Below are 19985 nucleotides of genomic sequence, written 5' to 3' on the forward strand. Positions count from 1 at the left end.
CATTGAGGCCCCTGTGAGGGGAGGGAACCAACGCATCAAGGCCCCTGTGCGGTACTTCCGATTGGGTAATGACCCATGGAATGGCCTTGCCTGGAATGAAGTACTTTTTTTTTTTTTGAGACAGAATCTCACTCTGTCACCAGGCTGGGGTGCAGTGGCGCGATCTCAGCTCACTGCAGCCTCCACCTCCTGGGTTCAAGCCATTCTTCTGCCTCAGCCTCCCGAGTAACTGGGACTACAGGCGCATGCCACCATGCCCGGCTAATTTTTGTTTTCTTTTTCCTTTTTTTTTTTTTTGAGCTGGAGTCTCACTCTGTTGCCCAGGCTGGAGTGCAGTGGTGCGATCTCGGCTCACTGCAACCTCCGCCTCCCAAGATTAAGCAATTCTCTGCCTCAGCCTCTGGAGTAGCTGGGATTACAGGTGCGTGCCACCCACCACGCCTGGCTAATTTTTTGTGTTTTTAGTAGAGATGCAGTTTCACCATCTTGGTCAGGCTGGTCTGGAACTCCTGACCTCGTGATTCACTCGCCTCGGCCTCCCAAAGTGCCGGGATTACAGGCGTGAGCCACTGCACCCGGCCAGTTTTTGTATTTTTAGTAGAGACAGGGCTTCACCATGTTGGTGGGGATGGTCTTGATCTCTTGACCTTGTGATCTGTCCACCTCGGCCTCCCAAAGTGCTGGAATTACAGACGTGAGCCACTGCGCCCGGCCCATGAAGTACTTTCTCACAAGACTAAGAGTAGCAGCCCAGGAGAGAAGCCCAGAGGCGCACACCATGGAGTTTCCAGAGAGATTCTGTAAATCCATTAACACAGAAGACTAGGGAGCGGAACCAGTTACTTATTTGAAGAAGAGTGGGAAAACTTGAGCTGTTTTTGATTAGGAAGGACTTACAGGTTAATCAGAACTATGATGCTTTCACAGTCATTTCTCATTTGAATGGTTCTCGTTGGTTATGACCCTTGAAAAGGCATTTGTAACATAGGCTCATGAAACCTGTGTGTATCTCCAAAATTCTGTTTCTCCCTGCGTGACAAGCGAGACCAATGGGCATGCCTGCTTCTGGGCCTCTGCTGTGGGACCTCAAAGGCAGTCTCGTCCAGGCCCCCTGGCTCCCAGGCAGGAGCTGGGTTTCTCGGAAGGTCATGACAGATCCCGGTCGCCCTCGAAGCTACCACACTAAATCCATGTCCCTCCCGTGCCCTCTCTGCCGGTTCAAAAACCACGCCCACATCTCACCTGTACTGTTATTTACCAGAGTCCATCGATTGTCTAAGGCGTGATTTTTTTTTTTCTTTCTTCCTTTCTCGGATTTTCACATCTCTGACTTGGGATGCAGCTCCGAATTGATGATACAAAAGTACTGGGCCCTAGTTTATTGGGAGCATTTTTTCTTTCTGAGCACTTCATAAAATAATGATGAATCTTACAGGGGATGGCATCTGAGATTTGGTGAAATAAAAATCTAGTGCTTAAATTTTCTTCATCAAATCAACTCCCTGTTTCATCTAAATGTGCTTATTTTAAAAGGAAACTTTTATCACGCTTTAAACGGAGCGCCGATATTCTTTGATGTGCTGCTTGTATTTTTTCCTCCCAGACATTAAATAATCTATAATTTTTACAGTCTGTCTGTGTATATTACAGGGGGAAACTTGCCCTGGGCCGTAAGGCAGAGACAGATGGACTTGTATTTCACCACAGTGTGGTGAGAAAGAAGTGCCCCCCAGACCAGAATCTTTGGTGGACACGTTAGTGTCTAGATGGCAGGAAAGAGGGACACAGAAGGCACTGGAGTAATACCTGAGCAGGGTGCGCACTGACTCAGCAGGTACAGAGCAACGGCCACGTGCACAGCAGGGCAGAGCCACCTGCCCGCAATCCCCATTCCTCCGCTTCGCAGCCAATATCTCACCAGCTCCACCTTCAACACACACCCCTGATCTGATCCCTCCTCCCCTGCCCCTGCACCGTTCCCCTTTTTGCCGCTCTCCTGTAGGATGATGCTACAGCCACGGCCAGCCTCCTCACTCCCTGGTCTACAGAATCTCTGCCACCCATTCTCCTTTGAGCCACCTGCATTCCACCTTCCGTTTTCACCTGTCACTCATTGTCAAGCCCCTGTCATTGCCTCTCTCAGACTCCTCTGTGTAGGAAACACCTTCCCTGCTCTTCTCTGGAGGCTGTTTCTGGCAGATCTATGAAGTGTGGAGATGATCGATAGCTTCTTTCCATCGTGGCACTGAGATGGGGGATTCGGCCTGAGGGATCCCGGTCTTGGGGAGGTCTGGTCCTCCTGCTTCACTCTCCAGTGGGATATGCCATAGCCCCACGTGCTGTGGCCTGCAGTGTCTGCAACCCACTCACCAAGCTCCAGCCACTGGCACCACCCGAGCTCTGCCCACCGTGGGCCCCTGGATTGGCGGATCCTCCCGTTGGAAGACCTTCCCCGGGATTCTTGTGTGTCTGGGCCCTTGTCACTCCGGTCTCTTCCCTAAGCCTCTCGTGTTAGCCCTCCTCTCTTTTCTTCAGAGCATTGATCACGCTCGGGCTGTTGTTTGCTGGTTTAATTACCTGTGTGTTACCTCTGCCCTGGACGCAGGAAAGCTAGGGTCCTGATAAACAAGCCAGTCAAGATCCTCGCTTTCCCGGGTCCTTCGATTCCAGGATCTGGAGCAGGTCTTGGCTTTTCCAGCATCTAGAATGGGAGCTTCATAGATGTCCGCTGAGGGGACGGATGAGTGAGGGGAGCACCAGGACACTGTCTAAGACACGGGGATGTCAGCATCCCTCCTAGGATGCTGAGGGTAGCCGAAGGCCTGTGTTGCGGGGCGTGGCTTCAAGCGGAACCTTGGGTGGTCTCAGTCAGTGACCACAGGACAAACATCTCGGGAGGAACAGGAGAGGAACGTCTTGGGTGTGACAGAGACAGGATCAAGAGCGTACATGACACGGCTCCATCGGGAGAGCGCCGTTCTGGTCTCAGAACACAGAGGTCTGGTCTTGGCTCAGCTTTTCCTCACAGGTCTCTGCTGGCGAGTCTCCACTCCCCACGCACTCAGCTCTGGCCCCTTCCAGCTCAGATTCCAAAACCCCCCACTTCAGGCACCAGAAGGCTCCTGGCCCGCAAAGGTGGTCAGGTGCAGCTCAGTGTGTAGACTGTGGAGGGCTGGGCACTGGCGTGGCCCAGGCTCCCATCTCCCCAACCCCGGGTCTTACCTTGCACAGGGGCCAAGGGCTCGTACACCACCCGATAGCCCTGTAGGATGCCATTGGCCGACGCAGGCTCGCCCCAGGAGACGTTGAGCGTGGTGGAGGTTATTTCTGAGAACGCCAGAAAGCTGGGGGCCCCAGGGGCTGGGAGAATAGAACACAAAGTGACTTTTACGGAGGCTCCTCTATAGATCATATACATACATGTCTGTGCCTCCGTATAGAATAAAAAATGTTATTACATGTTATTTTCAACTCAGTAAAAGCCTAAATGCCATAAAATGAAAAGATTTATTGATCACCTCAGAACTTCCGAGGATCAATCAGAAACGCAGACCCTCCCAAGAAGCGCAGAGAAAATGACAGTGTTTAAACACAAAGGGGCTTGAGAGACAAAACGGCAGAGGCATAAAAATGAATAATAGATGGAAACAGAAAATGAAACGCAGAGAGCTCCATTTTCTAGCAACTGCTGGAGGATTCCAGAGGCTCTAGTCCTGCTCTTTGCGGGAGAGACGGAGCTCTGTGAGGGATGAAGCTTCTCTTGACCCCTCCTCGCCTCTCCCTCAGAGGCCTGGGGGTTTTGGAGGACGCCCCCTGCTCCTGCACGTGAAATTGCCCACGAGACTCTCCCAGCTCTGAGTGTCCCCCTGGATCTGGAGGAGGGAGGCAGCTGGTGGAAACATGTAGCGCTACAGAAGGTCAGGTGTGGCCGGGCACAGTGGCTCACGCCTGTAATCCCAGCACTCTGGGAGGCCGAGGCGGGTGGATCACGAGGTCAGGAGATCGAGACCATCCTGGCTAACACGGTGAAACCCCGTCTCTACCAAAAATACAAAAACTTAGCCGGGCGTGGTGGTGGGCGCCTGTAGTCCCAGCTACTCGGGAGGCTGAGGCAAGAGAATGGTGTGAACCTGGGAGGCAGAGCTTGCAGCGAGCCGAGATCACACCACTGCACTCCAGCCTGGGCGACAGAGCGAGACTGTCTCAACAAAAAGAGAGAGAGAGAGAGAGAAAGAAAGAAAGAAAAAAAAGAAGGTCGGGTGTGTGGCCAGGGTGATGTGGAACCTGCTGGCAGCTCCCCCTCTGCCTGGGCGCCGTGTAAGGTGGGCGTGTACTGGGGCCGCCCCTACCAGATGGCCTAGATGGGGACCTACTCTTCTCGCCCCGGTGCCCCTCGCTGCTCAGAAGTGCCTGTGAAGTGGCACCCACCCTGCTCCCTCTCTGCCCTCCCTCCAGTCTCTGGATCCCGTAGCTATGACCAGCCAGGCCAGCAGTGCTCAACATGGCCCTGCCCCATATCTGCCCACAGGTCTGCCCGCGTCCTTCCAGCTCAGATGCGGGCACTGGATGAAGCCAAAGGAAATGGTCCTTGCAACCTGGTTGTGGTCAGCACGTGGGAGTATGATGCCGAGGGGCCCTGATTGTTGGAGTCCTTTGTCTGTGGGTCGGCTGAGCCCATGGGATGTCAGAAGGCCCTGAGCCCTATGTCTCTGCCCACAGCTCCCAGACCTCACTCTCCCGGTCTCTCAGACTTCCAGAATCCTACAGAAGGCCTTGGAGAGCTCCCTAGAGCTGAAGGCCAAGCAGCTTCAAAGCATCCTCCACCTGCTAGGAAACTGAGATGTGCTTGGAAGAGGGGTCTGCTGAGAACAGGTGCTGCGCCCTGTGCGTGGAGATGAGGCCAGAGCAGCGCGGCGCCTGTCCGAGCCCTCGGGACTGCCCTGCAGCATGCACGTAGTGAGCAGTCTCCAGGGGTGGTCTGTGGCCCTGAGACCCAGGGGAACACCTGTCGCTGTGGCCTGACTTTGCTGCCTGAGGAGCGCCCCCACCCCAGGGATCTGGACACGCTATCAGGCAACCCTGATGAGAAGTTCCCCTCCCTGGAGGAACTGGAATGGATGCTGTCAGTTATGAACGAGGTCTCACTGCAGACTCAAAGCCCTTCCTCCCCTCTGAATCTCCAGGGCTCTGGAAAAAAACACGTATTGCTCCAACGCACCTAACATGTATTTAGTGCCACTGTGTAACCAGTCTGAGGCCAGGCACAGGGAGAACAAATGAGCCAAACCCAGTGCTGCCCATCCAGACACTCCCAGCTACACAAAAGGTGTTGCCTTCTGCCTGGGTGGGCCAGGAACCACTGTGTGAGGGGACCTGAGCTGGCGCTCTCAAAACACGTGTCCAAGGAGGCCTGCCCAAAGGAAACCCGCCTTCCTCCTACCCGCCTGGTGGGTGCGCCCCTGCCGGGGGTCACTCCTGGGCCCATCTCCAGCGGCGTTGAAGGCTGATATGCTGACCAGGTACTCGGTATGGCTGGTCAGGTTCTTCAGCCTCACCACGGGCTCGGGGAGGAACAGGACCTTCATTTTCTCCGTGTCGTTCTGGCTGTCTGCCTCCCAGTAGTAAATCTGTTAGGAAGAGCAAGAGGTTGGGGTGGCCCCTGGGGAAGCCTTCCAGGAAGGGAGGCCACTGAGTGTAAGGTCAGAGTGAGGGGGTGAGCTGAGTTCTGGGGCGAGCTGTGCCTGGGTGGGAAGGTGGAAAGGCTCTCTCCTGGAGGAATCAGGGAGAAGCTGAGGCTACTGTGCACCGACGGGGACCCCTGGCTGCTAATATTGTTTGGGAGATGCTGTTTAGCATTTTCCTGATGTTCATCTAGGGTTTGAGCACTGCCTCATTAAACAAAGCGCTGCTGAAGATGAGGTCTGAGGACGGAAGGGAAGCTTCCTTTCGGCTGCCGATGACGTGCCTTTCCTTGCAGACCTAGCTCTGTCAGTGTTTTGATTTTTGGCCTCTCCCTCTCCCCCATCTTCTGGAGAGAAGGGAAGCCATCCCGTGTCCACCCCGTGCTCTGAGCTGTGGAGAGAACAAAGCCCCCAACTCCTACGATGTGTTCCCACATTTTGTTCAGAGCGGACATTTAAGTTTTCCTCAATATGGCAACATACTTTGGAGATTACAGCAATCAAAAACAACAGGCAGGAGAACCATGTTGGGCTCAGGGCTGCTAGGAAGGCCTCATTCCTCTGGGGTGCCATTTCCTCTTGTCTAGCTTTTATGTGCTTGTAGTTGAACTTGATGCCCAAGCACAAAGGTTTAAAGAGGTTGCCAGAATTGCTTCCCTAGACAACTGGCCGGAAACCACCGCTGCCTCCGGCCAGCGCCAGCCAGGCTGCCTAAAGACAACACCAATCAGAAGACCTACCTTGGCTCTGTGGGTCTAAACCACGGCCAGGCTGTTAGAGCGGCTTGCCCGTGTGAAAAGGCAGCACGGAGGCTTCGGGGCGGCAGCCTGGAGCGCCCCGGGGCTGGCACACCTGCCTCACACACCCGCCTGCCTCGCTCCTGCTGGGCAGGCCCTGGCAGGTGAGCATCACTCATTTCCACCTGCAGGATGCAGCGGGCTTCTGCTCACTGAACTGACCGTCTAAGATCTTCTGCTCGCCCAGGCCTTGCTGACTTGAGATCAATATCCAAGTTCAATGTCTTTATCATTAAGGAAATTAGAAAACATATTTTGGACATACATAAATAGCGCCATGCCTCCAAGCTCATGGGGCTCTCCATTAGCTCATTCATCACTGAAACAGCCCTGCCATGGAGGAAGGTATTAATTTTCATAACACACCTGCAAAAATCATCTTTAAATGGACATTTAATTGGTCTCTTAGTCATTAGGGGAGGCTAGCCCACAGAATCTGATGACTGATCGACTTGGACCCCGGCAGAACAGACAGGGAAATTCATTCCGGAGAAGGATGGGGGTGTTTTCAGGGCACAGACCCGGGATGCTTAGGGGCCCTGCACTCTCCACAAAGGCCAGGCCTCAGGGATGGGATGCCACTAGGCGCTTCCTGACCCCTGGATAACCCAGCCCTACATAACGATTCCTCATTCGAGGCTCTCCTGTTACGGACTGCTGCCTTTCTTTCTCCCCATCTCTAGACCCTCCAGTGATTATGGGCGGTTCTCAAAACGGGGTTCCCAGGGACCTCACATCTGGGACCTTGTGAGAAATGCGATTGGCGGGCCCCACCCTGGACCGACTGAATCAAGGGACTCGCTCAGTGTCCAACTGTGACCCAAGGGCCTGTCTGGGATGGGGAATCTGGTCTCTTCCAGGCGCCCTGTGTTCTTTTATTGTCAGCCAGTGTACTGGGGGCTCCAGAATGGGCCCAGGAAACGGAAGGATTCCCCAGCCACGCCATGCGCCCAGAGTGGGGAGAAGCTGCTGGATGAACAAGGGCCCCCAACCTGGGTTGTTCTGTGGTGGGCACAGCCAGCCGCACAGTGAGCCTGCTCCCCCGTGATGCCTTCTACCCACAAGCAGCTGTGACCACAGCTAAGAGGCCAGGTCCAGCCAAGCTCCGATGCTTGGGCCCCAGCTCTCCAGGCGGAGCGCCTGCAGGGTCTGCTGCTGACAAAGCAGTGGGCAGGACCACGTGAACCAGGGGTGCGCCACTGAGCCGGGGGAGGCAACCGCACGGGAGGGCCTTGCCTTGTAGCCTTGGATGTTCCCATTCTGGCTCTCCGGGGGCGGTGGGTCCCATGTGACCTCCAGCTGGCTGGCCGTGAGCGGGGTCACCTGCACGTTCTGCGGGGCCATGGCCGGGGCTGGGGAAAGAGCAACATGGAGAGAAGCTGAGATGTTCATTCTGAGCCGGCCCGGACCCTCGCCCACACACCCACGGGGCTCACGCATGCCCTAGTTCCGCTGGGAACCACATGAGAGATTCTGCCCTGGGCCGCCACCCTGGCTTAGGAGGCCTTGGACAGTTATGTCCTGGGATCCATGGCTCTGTGTCCCCGCCAAGAGCTCTCAGCTCTTTTTTGCCAGGGAAGACCGCAAATCCTTCCCATATGATGTTCTTAAATGCATACAATAAAATACATAGAATTGCACAGAAAAATGATTATACCGAGATACAGTTAGCAGAGTATTTGAAACCAAAGGTATGAGATCGTAATCCACGTGCTTCTTGGTTAATACCTGACCAGGCTTAGGGGCTGGTCTGATGGCTGCTGTGAGATCAAAGCATTGATGGGTGAGGATGTTAACTTGAGGTCCCAGCAATGCCTGGGACGTGACAGGGTCACCGTGGCTCTGTCGGCGAGGGAGTCACAGGACTCCTGACTGCTGTGGTTTTTGTCACTGATATTCCTGATTGAGATTAGAGAAAAGATAGCTGTGTTGCCATGACAGGTTCAGGCATCCCTGGCTATGAAGACCCCATCTAGATGAAGTTCGTCCAGACACAAAGAGTTGTCCATACAAGAGGGACAGGGAGCTCCCATGTCTGAGAACATGGCTGCACCTTGCTCTCTGAGGCCAGCTCTGGCTTCAAATTCTGAGGATCCAGTCTTCACCTCTAGCCCCCTCGCTCCCCCTGGGGAGGAGCTCACTAGGGTATCGTCTGCGTTTGCAGGGCTACATGGTGCATGCAAACCAAAGGACACACGAGGATGGTGTGGCCGCGCCTCCGCACCTCACCACACCGCCGTTAGGGGTGTGGCCGCGCCTCCGCACCACACCACACCGCCGTTAGAGGCGTGGCCACACCTCCGCACCTCACCACACAGTCATAGGGAATTGGGAGCACACACCTGCATTCCAGAACATCTCCGTCCTGTCTACCCCGTGCCAGCTTCACACCATCTTTGAATTCCACGCTGAGCACTTCCTCTTGACAGCCTATTCTCCGCTACTCCCTCCTCCCACTGGGGCTCTCCTGGCTGTCCATGAACTGGGCCCTGGGGAGCTCCAGGGCAGCTGTGCCGGGGGCCTGGCTCCTGCAGAGGCCAGCCGAGCACTCCTCTCCACCTGCAGCCGGGGCTGGAGTTGCGGCCCAGGAGTGCAGCCTTTTGACCAAGTCTTTTTACGGACCATTGATGGAGACGATAAAACAGTCGTGTCCGAGGGAGACGGTCCAGCACCCGGCTCTCTGGAGAGGCCTTCTTGGGAGAGACTGACCTCAGGACTCACCCCTTCCCCATCACCCCCTCCCCACTTTCTGCTCTCTCCCCCCAGTGCAGAATAAAATAGTAATTAACACCCACACAGCCTGACACCAACTATTTATTTTGTTCTAACTGTGTGGTTTCCATATTATCACTGCCCACCCTGCCGTTAATGGAAATGTTAATAGCTCACACCAGGTTGTTGTGACAGACGCTCAGCCTCATTATCAGAAATTCTTATTTACCGCTCCATTAAACAACAGAATCACACAAAAAAACAATTCAATCAAAACTAACTGGAGGAATTTTAACAGCCACATTAATAATCCAAAACATAAATAAAGTTAATGTCTTCTGCATGTTTGCCATCGGCAACTCCATTGCAAAATTACTGTTGTACAATTAAAATGTGAAAGGCAAAATTGAGCGCGGCCATTACCTGGTAGTCGGTGAGACATCGCCCCCCTTCCCCATGACACCCCCAGGGTTTCTTTCCAAAGATGGCCAAACTCAGCATGCCCATGACAGCTCTGGACTTGGATATCTGCCTGTAGGAACCGGTGGAATCTGTGAGCTCCAGGTGAACCCCCAGAAATCAGGGGCCTGCATGCCCCTTTCTCTGGGGTGAACACGAGCTGTACTAAGGCCCCTGGCCCTGTCTCAGGCAGCTGAGCCGCACTGCTGTGCCCACCAGCAATGCTGCACCAAGGCACTTCTGGACCGTAAAATTACTGCAGGCAACAAAGCATTTTTTCTTGACGCCAGCAGGGAAGAGAGAAATATATGTCAACACTGAGCAAAGCACGTTGGTTTGGAGACTTATTTTTTGGCTCCTGAAAGCCGCTGGGTCTCCACCCTGACAGGAGAACCTGACTTTGAGGAAGGCCCTGCTATTGACAAGCCCCGGTGCAACTCTCATTCTTCGTAAAGCGTGTGCAGTCTGGGAGCCACGGAGCATCTGATTGTCGTTCGCTTTTTATTTTCCCACCTTAGCGTTTGCAGTGTAAGGATGACATACATACCAGCTTGGAAGCTTTAAAAAAAACATACAAGAAATTATTTTTAAAAAGCATTTTAGACCGGCAGTTGCTGGCATCTGCTGATAGGTAGATGGCCTGCAACCAGCATTTAAAGAGTAAGGTGCAAAGCTGGGGTTTTCTCTGGAGTCTCATGCTCAGGCCATGAGGCCATCGTGGAGCTGAGTGACTCGGGTCCTTGTTGTGATGGCTCCTGTACCCTTGCCAGGGGGCCTCTGCAGCCTTGCAGAGGGATCTTGGTGAGGCAATGAGAGATAAGCTTTCAGGACCTCTGGAGGGCCCCTTACCTGACAGCCATCGTGGAATTCCTGACATTTCTGAAATGTTCTGGGATTCTGGCTGATTACTTGGATGGCCTTGCCTGGTTGGGTGCTGGGGGCTGAGCTGGGCTATGGCATGGCTCTCCCGGGGTCTCCTATCTCTGTGGGAAGGGGTGGGCTGGAGGCTATAGCCAAGCCCCAAGCAGCAGCAAGGACAGCGTTCTGTCGCCTCACCCAGCCTCCCTGGGCTCGCTGTCCCTAAGTGGCCAGTGAGCTTCAGCTGGAACAAAAGCAGCCGCTGGGACACAGTGGTTGCCCTGACTTAGTCTTAATTTGCTGGTGGGTGGTAAGCACCAGCAGCTCATGGTTCTACCTCCATGTCCCACCAGACCCAAGGCGAACCTGGGCCCTGCCCGGCAGGCCTGGGCTGCAGCCCCCTCACCTCAGGGTTTAGGAACCTCTGCTAAAGGTAAGGCAGCTGGACAGGCACTGGTGTGGCTCAAACTTCAGGAGAAAAAACAAATGGTTATACATGGCACTTGGTGGAGCAATGGAGGCCTCAGAGAGTGAGGGAAAGTTTTCAGAGCTGTAGGAATTAACTCTGCAGGGAGAATGATGCTCATTCATTCAGCCTGCACCTACTCATTCAAAACATTCACCGTCCACCAGGTGGAAGGTCATCCATCTGATCTGGGGACAGTGACATGGCCCTGTGACTGGTGGTCGCTCCAACTGAGGGAGGACTGCATATTTTCCCCTCTCACCCCACATGACCAAATGATTCACTTTCTGGAGAGTCACATGGCCTGAAACCTTCTCTTCCAGCAGCCCTGAGGCTGGTAGTCACACGGGGGCTTCTCCCCCAGCCAAAGTCTTGGGATGAAAACGGCAGGTAGCAGAAGAGACGATGACAGCACTCGGAGGGCGGCAGTGGGAGGGACCAGCACCACTGGCAGGACCAGCCCTTGAGGCTTGGAGGTTGTTTGTTATCTCAGCCTAATGCTGCCAAAATCTTCCTGAATATTAACCAGGGTCTAGGCCTGGGGCTGAGGGATAGGTGGACACCAGATGTGAAAGACAAGTTTCACCAGAGAAGGACATGCATCACAATAATCACGATGCCAGGCAGAGTGTGAGGACAGGGTCAGGGGCCCAGAGAGCATGCCCAACTGGGGATGTGGGTATTTCCTGGAAAGCAGAACATCTGGCTGATCCTTAAATAACAGGGAAGATTTGAGACGTGACAGTGGGTCAGGGAGCAAGGGCACTGCTGACTGTAGAGATGGAAGGAGAAAGAGTAGAGGGGTGGGAACACGGGGTGTGGTGTTCACCTAACGCAGTGTTAGGTTCACATCAGACAGGTGGTCATCCTACTGCTAGAGCCACCCTGTGCCACGCCGGGTGTCTACTGTTGCCAGAACCACCCTGTGCCATGCTGGGCATCTGCTGTTGCCAAAGCCACTCTGTGCCATGCTGAGTGTCTGTCACTAGAGCCACCCTGTGCCATGCCATGCACCTCCTATCACCGAAGCCACCCTGTGCCATCCTGAGCACCTGCTGTGGCTAGAGCGGTATTGGACCAGGATAGACCATGCTAGATTTCTACTTTCAGTTTCTGTAGCCCATTGATTGACTGTTTGGGTAAAGTAAGGTTTTAATGGATAATTTGAGAATCAATGTTAATGTTTTAATGTAATGAAATAATTGTTTCTTTATATGATTTTTAAAAAATTGTATATTCCTCAGTTTGCTTTAATGACATCAACATTTGCCTGGTGAGATTCTCTTTCTGATTTCCTGTGGAACTACGGGAAATATAATTCTCTGATCTAATTTACCTGTCAGCACATCTTGCCAGCAATCTGCTCCCTTGAGAAGGGGGACCTGGAGACAGGCTCTGGGTCTGGGTGATTCTGCAGCTCGGGAGCCCTTCTTGATGAATCAGGAGGTTTAAAGGGATTACCCTGCTTCTACTCAGGTGGAGACAAGTGAGAGTTGGAGACAGAGAACAATGACTCAAGGCAGAAGTGCAAGGAAGCCAGGGGCCGAGCCTGAGCAGGCAACCCAGGAAACGCAGAACCCTGAGTCTGGGCAAGCGCAGAGCCCCAGAAACAAAAGACATGGTGCCCAGTGCACTCCAGCCAGCTGAGCAGCTATCTGCCATGCCCACCAGGAGCTTCAGGTCCCTACATGAGCTGAGGGACATAAGGGCTTTATTGTAACTATTCAACTCTGCCTTCCTATGGCAAAAGCAGCCTCTAACAATCCGTAATGCATGGGCATGGCACTGTTCCAATAAAACTTTGTTTACAGGAACAAGTAATGGGCTGGATTTGGCCCGAGCTGTTTGCAGCTCACTGCAGCTGTCTGCAGATGCACCACCTGGTACTCACGCCCTTGGGAATCTCCTTCCCTTGAATGTGGGCTGAATACGTGGCTTGCTTCTAAGGAGTAGAATGTGGCACTGCTGTGACTCAGAAATAAGAGCCTGTGCCTTCTCTCCTGCTTACCCACTCCTGCACTCTGGCCAGCCCATGCTAATGAAGCCAGCTGCCATGTTGTGAGAGGCCCCAAGGGGAGGCCCTTCATGGCAAGGAACTCAAGTCCAACAGTCCACGAAGAATGGAATCCCACTAGCAACTGCATGGGTGAGCCTGGAAACGCATCCTTCCCCGGTCGAACTTTCAGAGAAGACCACAGGCCTGGATGACGCTGTGCCAGAAGACCCTGAGGCAGAGGACCTACCGAAGTTGTGCCCAGATTTCTGGCCCACAGAAACCAAGGTAGGAGATGTGTGTTGTTTTAGGTTGCTATGCTGGGATCATTTGTTATGCGGTAACGGATGACTGATACATCCCAGCTGTAGCTCCAGCTCCTCTAGGAAGGTGCCAGCCTCAGCCCAGCCTCTGCACATTCTGAGGGCTCCAAGACTGGCTGGAGTTTGGTGCAGCCCTTGCCATGAATGTTAGATTTCATGGTGTGGGTGTGCAGGTGATAACCCATTGTCAGGGTCCGCATGTCTTTACACACAGCCAGACCCAGCTCAGGGTGGGGCACTACAGGTACGCAGACGAAATCTAAGAGATGCTTCTGGCCTTATTTTGTGGGGCAGGGGGATGGAGTCTCGCTCTGTCGCAGAGGCTGGAGTGCAATGGCACAGTCTCAGCTCACTGCAACCTCCGCCTCCCGGGTGCAAGCTATTCTCCTGCCTCAGCCTCCTGAGTAGCTGGAATTACAGGCGCCTGCCACCACACCCGGCTAATTTTTGTATTTTTAGTGGAGATGGGGTTTTTATTGGCAGGTGAGTCAATGAGGATGACAGAATTCTAGAACTGTGCATGGGTTAATTTGAGTGGTTCTGAGTACAGATGCCTCAAGAACACAGACGAGGAGGAGTTACTGTGTGTTCTAAGTTCCAACTAAGCACAGGGATGTGTGGGGAGAAAGGCAGGGCACTCCAGGTGAGGGGCTGAGAGCAGCACAGGTGTGGCAGCTGGGGCAGGGGACATTCTCCTTCCATAGCCCCAGGGGATGGCCTTAGTCTGCTCTGCTCTGACATGGCAGCTGCAATCCTAACAAACTGAATGACTTTAAAGATTGTGTTTTAAAAAGCAGTTGTTTCCATAGGAAAAGGAGGTTGAGGCCAGAGAGCTTCAGACTCATGATAACAAACATTTTTTTCCTAGAGATATTTCCATTTTAAAGGTTAGCTCTGAACCCTCAATACTACTAGACAACTCTGGCATTTGATTTCGTCCAGTAATGATCTTTGCTTCCCATCATCAGGGAATAGTGCGTCCACCTTCTCATTAGCTCAATAGCCATCATCTCCCACTGTTATGATAAACAAAGTTAAGAGCCGCTCCAGCCAACCGGCTCTGTGGCTTGCAGACTGTGTTTGCTTCCTGGCCCGTAGAGTGAGTCCCCATCACAGGAAGATCTGGGTCCTCACAGATCATGACGGCATCACAACCACAGCCCCTAACTCATCAGTTGCATTATATGCAGTTTGTACTCGCAAAATTCAACCTGTTGGAGAAAGATTTTATTCTCCTTTTAGAAAACTGAGGCCGGGTACTCTGGCTCACATCTGTAACCCCAGCACTTTGGGAGGCTGAGGAGGGTGGATCACCTGAAGTTAGGAGTTCAAGACCAGCCCGGCCAACATGGTGGAACCCCGTCACTAGTTGAAACACAAAAATTAGCCAGGCGTGGCAGTGCATGCCTGTAATTTCAGCTACTCTGGAGGTTGAGGCAGGAGAATGGCGGGAACCAGGGAGGCAGAGGTTGCCGTGAGCCAAGATTGTGCCACTGCACTCCAGCCTGGGTGACAGAGCCAGACTCTGTCAAAAAACAAAACAAAACAAAACAACAACAACAAAAACAAAAAACTGAGGCTTCAAGGAGTTAAGTCACAGGCCTCAGAATGAGCTCGATCTAAACTTGGATCTGCCTAACTCTAAGGTCCAGGCTGCTTCTCTAAGGTGGGAGTTGCATAACTTTAGGTAAAGGCTCAGATAGTAAGGATGTTAAGCTTTGAGGGATGAAAGGGCTTTGTTGCAACGATTCAACTCCACCTTCTATGGCAAAAGCAGCCTCCAACAACATGCATGGGTGTGGCGGTGTTCCAATAAAACTTTATTTACAAGAACAGGTAATGGGCTAGACTTGGCCCCTGAGTGGTTTGCAGATCCTGCTCTGAGGCAGATGAAGGAAGTACGGGAGGGCTGGGACAAGAGCAGAGGCCATGATCCGGAGATAGTGACTGTGAGCTGGTATGTCAAGTGCAAACAGCCCTGGGGCAGAATTCAAGGCACCTGGCCCAGGTGTCCCAGCCAACACCCTTGCAACCTTGTCCCCATCCTTTAACCCTGGGGCTGTCAGGAGTGCAATGGGAACTGGCAGCAGGCTCTGGCCACTCTGGGAACCCTGTGAGGGGCAAGTGAGGGGTGTGTGTGATGGGTTTGGGCCGCTAGCAGACGGTGGCGCTTCTGTGACACCCTGCAGGTAACGGGAGCTACAGGACATTTCCGCAGAGGCAGGAGACATGACATGAGAGGCCCTACGGAGCAAGTGAGGCGGGAAGGAGGGCACAGGCTGGCTTCACGCCCTCAGGGCCCACGTCCTGAAGCCCTCTGTCTCAATGCTGATTTGATTCCACAGGGCCTCGCTGCCTTAGATGCAGTGGTCAGGCCTGTGCGTCCTGGTCCCGCCCATTAGCTGAGCGTTCCTGGAGGACCCTCAGAAACCATTCGCACTTTGCTTTTTCTCACCTGAGAAATGAGAGTAACCTTTAAGCCCTGCTTCTGCCTGCGTGTGGCAAGCGCTTGTCATCTATGACAAAGGAGAGACCACCGCAGGCAGCGGGTGGGGGTCTCCCTGAGATTCTTACAGTCCTCCCACATCCGAAGGCCAGGAGCGCCTGGGCCAGAAACCAGGTGATCTCTGGTCCTCGAGGGAAAGGTCAAAGAAACACTGTTTACAAGACCCAGGAGCAAATGGGGGTGGGAGAAACAGGCCAGGACAGCAAAGAGCTGCAGGACAAGCAGACCAACTCAGGAAAGCGAGTCTGACGCCAGCACTAGGCACTCCGCTCCCCTGTACACCATCGCAGAAGCTGCAGATGGGGTTTTACAGCCTCACACGAGTCCGGCCCGGCTGGCTATTAGGCCTTGACCGTGAAGCATCCATTCTGTTTCTCCTTGCGGGAGAATGTTTTCAAATAATTTTTCTTTTTTTTTTTTTCCTGAGATGGGGTCTCGCTCTGTCTCCCAGACTGGAGTGCAGTGGCATGATCACAGTTCACTGCAGCCTCCACCTTCTGGGCTCAGGTGATCCTCCCACCTCAGTCTCCTGAGTAGCTGGAACTAAAGTCATGCATCAGCATACCCATCTAATTGTTTCTTTCTTTCTTTTTTTTTTTTTTTTTTCCAGAGATGAGGTCTTGCTACGTTGCTTAGGCTGGTCTCAAATCCTGAGCTCAAGCTATCCTCCCACCTCAGCCTCCCAAAGCGCTGGGATTATAGGCGTGAGCCACCATGGCTGGTCCCGAGAACTCTTAACGAGGGCAAAGTACCACCAGTCTCTGTTCTGGCCAGCCTGGGTCTCCTTGCTGCTCTAACCCCAGGCTGGAGAGGAGGCCAAGGTTTCATATTTACCCATGTGATCCGCACAGCGGATCATTGGAGGCCACTCCCATTATTTCTGTTTAATAAGATGAAAAGTTAAATACCATGCCCCAACAAGAAGCAAGGCTGGAGTTCAAGTCTAGACGGTCTCATTCCAGAGCCTGACTTTCCTAGCTATGGCCTTAGCATCTCTGGCCTTGTCCTGAAGAGTTAGGGGAAGGAGATAGGCAGCCCTTGTTAGCCAAGAGGCAACATCCATCTGATAAATTTTCTCCGAACGCTTCTCCACTAGGTACCATGAGAAGCACTGGTTCATGAGGGAGGATCTGTGTGCCTGGGATGGCATCAGCCACTTGTCCTCATGTGGTGCATAGTCTAGAGCAGGCCATGGGCAGGTCAGCAGGCAATTCCAGCCCTCAGGGTGGACTCTGTGCTGGGGATGAGCCCAGAGCACTGTGGGGGTGAGCAGCAGGGCTCCCCCAGGGAGTGCCTGGGCCGAGGAGGGCCCCCCGACCAGGAGCATCCAGGCAGAGACTTGAAGAGTGGAGAGGAGAGTTACGGCATGGAGAGCAAGGGGCAGGGAGGGGTCAGCAGCTGAGGTGGAGGGGGCCGCGTGTTCAAAGGCCCGGGAGAGATGGCACAGCACGTCCGGGGGACTGAATGGCTTTAGAGATCAGAGGTTTCTCTGGGAAGGTTTGAAAGCAGACAGTGAGACTGTCAAAGCCGTACATGAGAGAGATGACTTTGGCTATAGCTAGGGAGTGCACAGGGTGTGGGGACCCAGCCTGGAGGAGCTTTTGTAAGGACACAGGCTGCAGAGGGCAGTCTGAGCGAGGGTGGGGCTGCAACGGGGAGAAGAGTGGCAGAGGCAGGCCTGTTGGCAAGGGCCTGGAATCCACCAGTCGCAGTGACCAGGGAACCAAGTAAGCCGAGGCCTTGAGAGGTTAAGTCACATCCCCCATAATGGGCTAGATTCAAACCTGAATCTGCCTTGCTTGAAGGTCCACGCTGCTTATCTAGGCTGGGAATTAACGATACTTTCAGTAAAGGTCCAGATAGTAAGGGTGGTAAGCTTTGAGGAACTAAAGGGCTCTACTGTAGCTATTCAACTCTGCTTTCCTAGGGCAAAAGCAGCCTCTGACAATACGTAATGTCTGGGTGTGGTGGAGAGACTTGGGCTGAGGCTGGAGTTTCTGTCACGGATTTTGGGGTGGGTGGAGGCACCCTTCCCAGGGCACATGTGAGCAGGCTTCTTGCCACCGTGGCTGCTGCTGCTGAGAGGCTGGGGAGGAGCAGTGATGGCTTCGTCCCCAGGCAGAGCTCCTGTGGCACTGCTTCGAGGGCCCTCTGTGGATCCGGTCCTCTCTGCAGCCCTGCAGGCAAGCAGACTGAGCCCCAGGCAGGTGGAGTAATTTGCCCAGGGTTATGGGGACAGAGCCAGGAGCCAGACCTAGGCGTTCTGGCTTCTAAGTGCCTGCTCCTGGGCTACTACACAGAAACTAAGTTTTGGACAAGTTGGGTCAAAGAACTTGTGGGTCCTCCCAGCAGAGATGGCAGGCAGACAGTGGGACTCACAGGCCTGGGTTCCCCGAGAGTCTTCCAGACAGGAGGGGGGCTCGTGTGGGAGCTGTGGCTCCAGAGGCAGCTAAGGATGCAGAGTGATGTGGGGGAGGGACCGGGGGAAAGCTGAGCCCCAAGGAACCCCAGAGAGAAGCAGAGCTGGAGCAGCCAGGGCAGAGTGCTCTGGAACCCAGGCGAGGAGTCGGTCTCAAATCGAAGGCCAGGGCGAGACCGGGGACGCAAGCCCCCACTGGACTCTGTGACAAGCAGCGCCTCGTGTGACTATAAGAAATCATGGTGCACCATTTCAGGGTTGCTAGAAGAGTAGGTTTTAAATGTTTTCACCACAAAAATATGATCGCATGTGATGTGATACAGACGCTAATTAGCCTGATTTAATCATTCCACATGGTAAACATTACTTTGTGCTCCATAAATGTATATGATTATATGTCAATTAAAAATACAAAATTTTTTTTTAAAGCAGCTCATAGATCTGCATCATGGTTTCAATGGCATGGGTTGGGGCTCACCAAGTCTAGAAAGACAGAACTGTGGGCTGTCAGAGCAGAAAATTCCAGGGGAATTCAAATGCTCACTAGATAACTGATAACATTGAGGGATTATTATTAATTTTCCTAGGTGTAAGAATGACTTTGTAGTTATACCTTGTGATGGTTAATACTGATTGGCTTGAAGGATTCAAAGAATTAATCCTGTCTGTGAGGGTGTTGCCAAAAGAGATTAACATTTGAATCAGAGGGCTGGGAAAAGCAGACCCACCCTTAATCTGGTGTGCACCTGCTCATCAGCTGCCAGTTAATATAAAGCAGGCAGAAAAAACGTGAAATGAGTGAGACTGGCCTAGCCTCCCAGCCTACATCTTTCTCCCGTACTGGAAGCTTCCTGCCTGTGAATATCAGACTCCAAGTGGTTCAGTTTTGAGACTCGGACTGGCCATCCTTGCTCCTCAAGCTTGCAGACAGCCTACTGTGGGACCTTGTAATCATGTAAGTTAATATTTAATAAACTCCCATATATATATGGGAATATATATATATATATATCCTATTAGTTTTGTCCCTCTAGGGAACCCTGACTGATACAGATTTTGGTACCAGCAGTGGTTCTAGAGAAACAGAATATTCAGGATAGAGTTGTTTTGTTGGTTTTGGGGTTTCTGAAGTCGGCTGTTTTAATATGATTAGACCCAAAAATGCTAAGGACTCTACTTATAGTAGTATGGAGTACGCTGATAGTCCTTGGCATGAATTGTTTAGAGAGTTACGCAAAATAAATGCATTTGACACTCGTGATTTACCGCTTGCGAGAGGCAAGGGGTTTAGTGACTCTCTACATAATACCTTTGACCATATGTGGAGAACCAAGGAATATAATGAAGCTGGTTGGTTGCTCCCGAGTGCAGTGGACAAAGTGATGAAAGAAAATGATGAACTCAGGGATTCTGTCCACCAGCTTCAGAAGCAGATACTGAGTCTCAAATCTGCTAAGATTGCCTTGAGTGAGAGGCTTAACTCCTGTAGAGAAAGAGCTGAAAGTGTGGAAAAACAGACACAAGCTCTTAACATGTGAGTGGCTGACCTGCAAGTTAAGGTGCATGCACAGCTTTGCCAGGTGTCTCCTGTTAAAGTGAGGGCACTGACTAAAAAAGAATGGGGGCCAGGCGCGGTGGCTCAAGCCTGTAATCCCAGCACTTTGGGAGGCTGAGGCGGGTGGATCACGAGGTCAGGAGATCAAGACCATCCTGGCTAACATGGTGAAACCCCGTCTCAACTAAAAATACAAAAAACTAGCCGGGCGTGGTG

The 19985-nt window shown here is 52.8% G+C and overlaps 1 protein-coding gene across 1 annotated transcript in view; it reads right to left on the reverse strand.

The window, feature by feature from the left end:
• The window catches only part of SDK1 (sidekick cell adhesion molecule 1), a 707360-nt gene that overhangs the window by 49980 nt on the left and 637395 nt on the right, over positions 1-19985 (reverse strand). The window contains exons 36-38 of the mRNA XM_011976935.1: positions 7715-7830; positions 5441-5627; positions 3223-3360 (exon numbers count right to left, since the gene is read on the reverse strand). Coding sequence (XP_011832325.1) covers positions 3223-3360; positions 5441-5627; positions 7715-7830 — 441 coding nt within the window. The remainder of the gene's footprint in view (positions 1-3222; positions 3361-5440; positions 5628-7714; positions 7831-19985) is intronic.

Source organism: Mandrillus leucophaeus, unplaced genomic scaffold, assembly GCF_000951045.1.
Source record: "Mandrillus leucophaeus isolate KB7577 unplaced genomic scaffold, Mleu.le_1.0 Scaffold171, whole genome shotgun sequence".
NCBI classification, from domain to species: Eukaryota; Metazoa; Chordata; class Mammalia; order Primates; family Cercopithecidae; genus Mandrillus; species Mandrillus leucophaeus.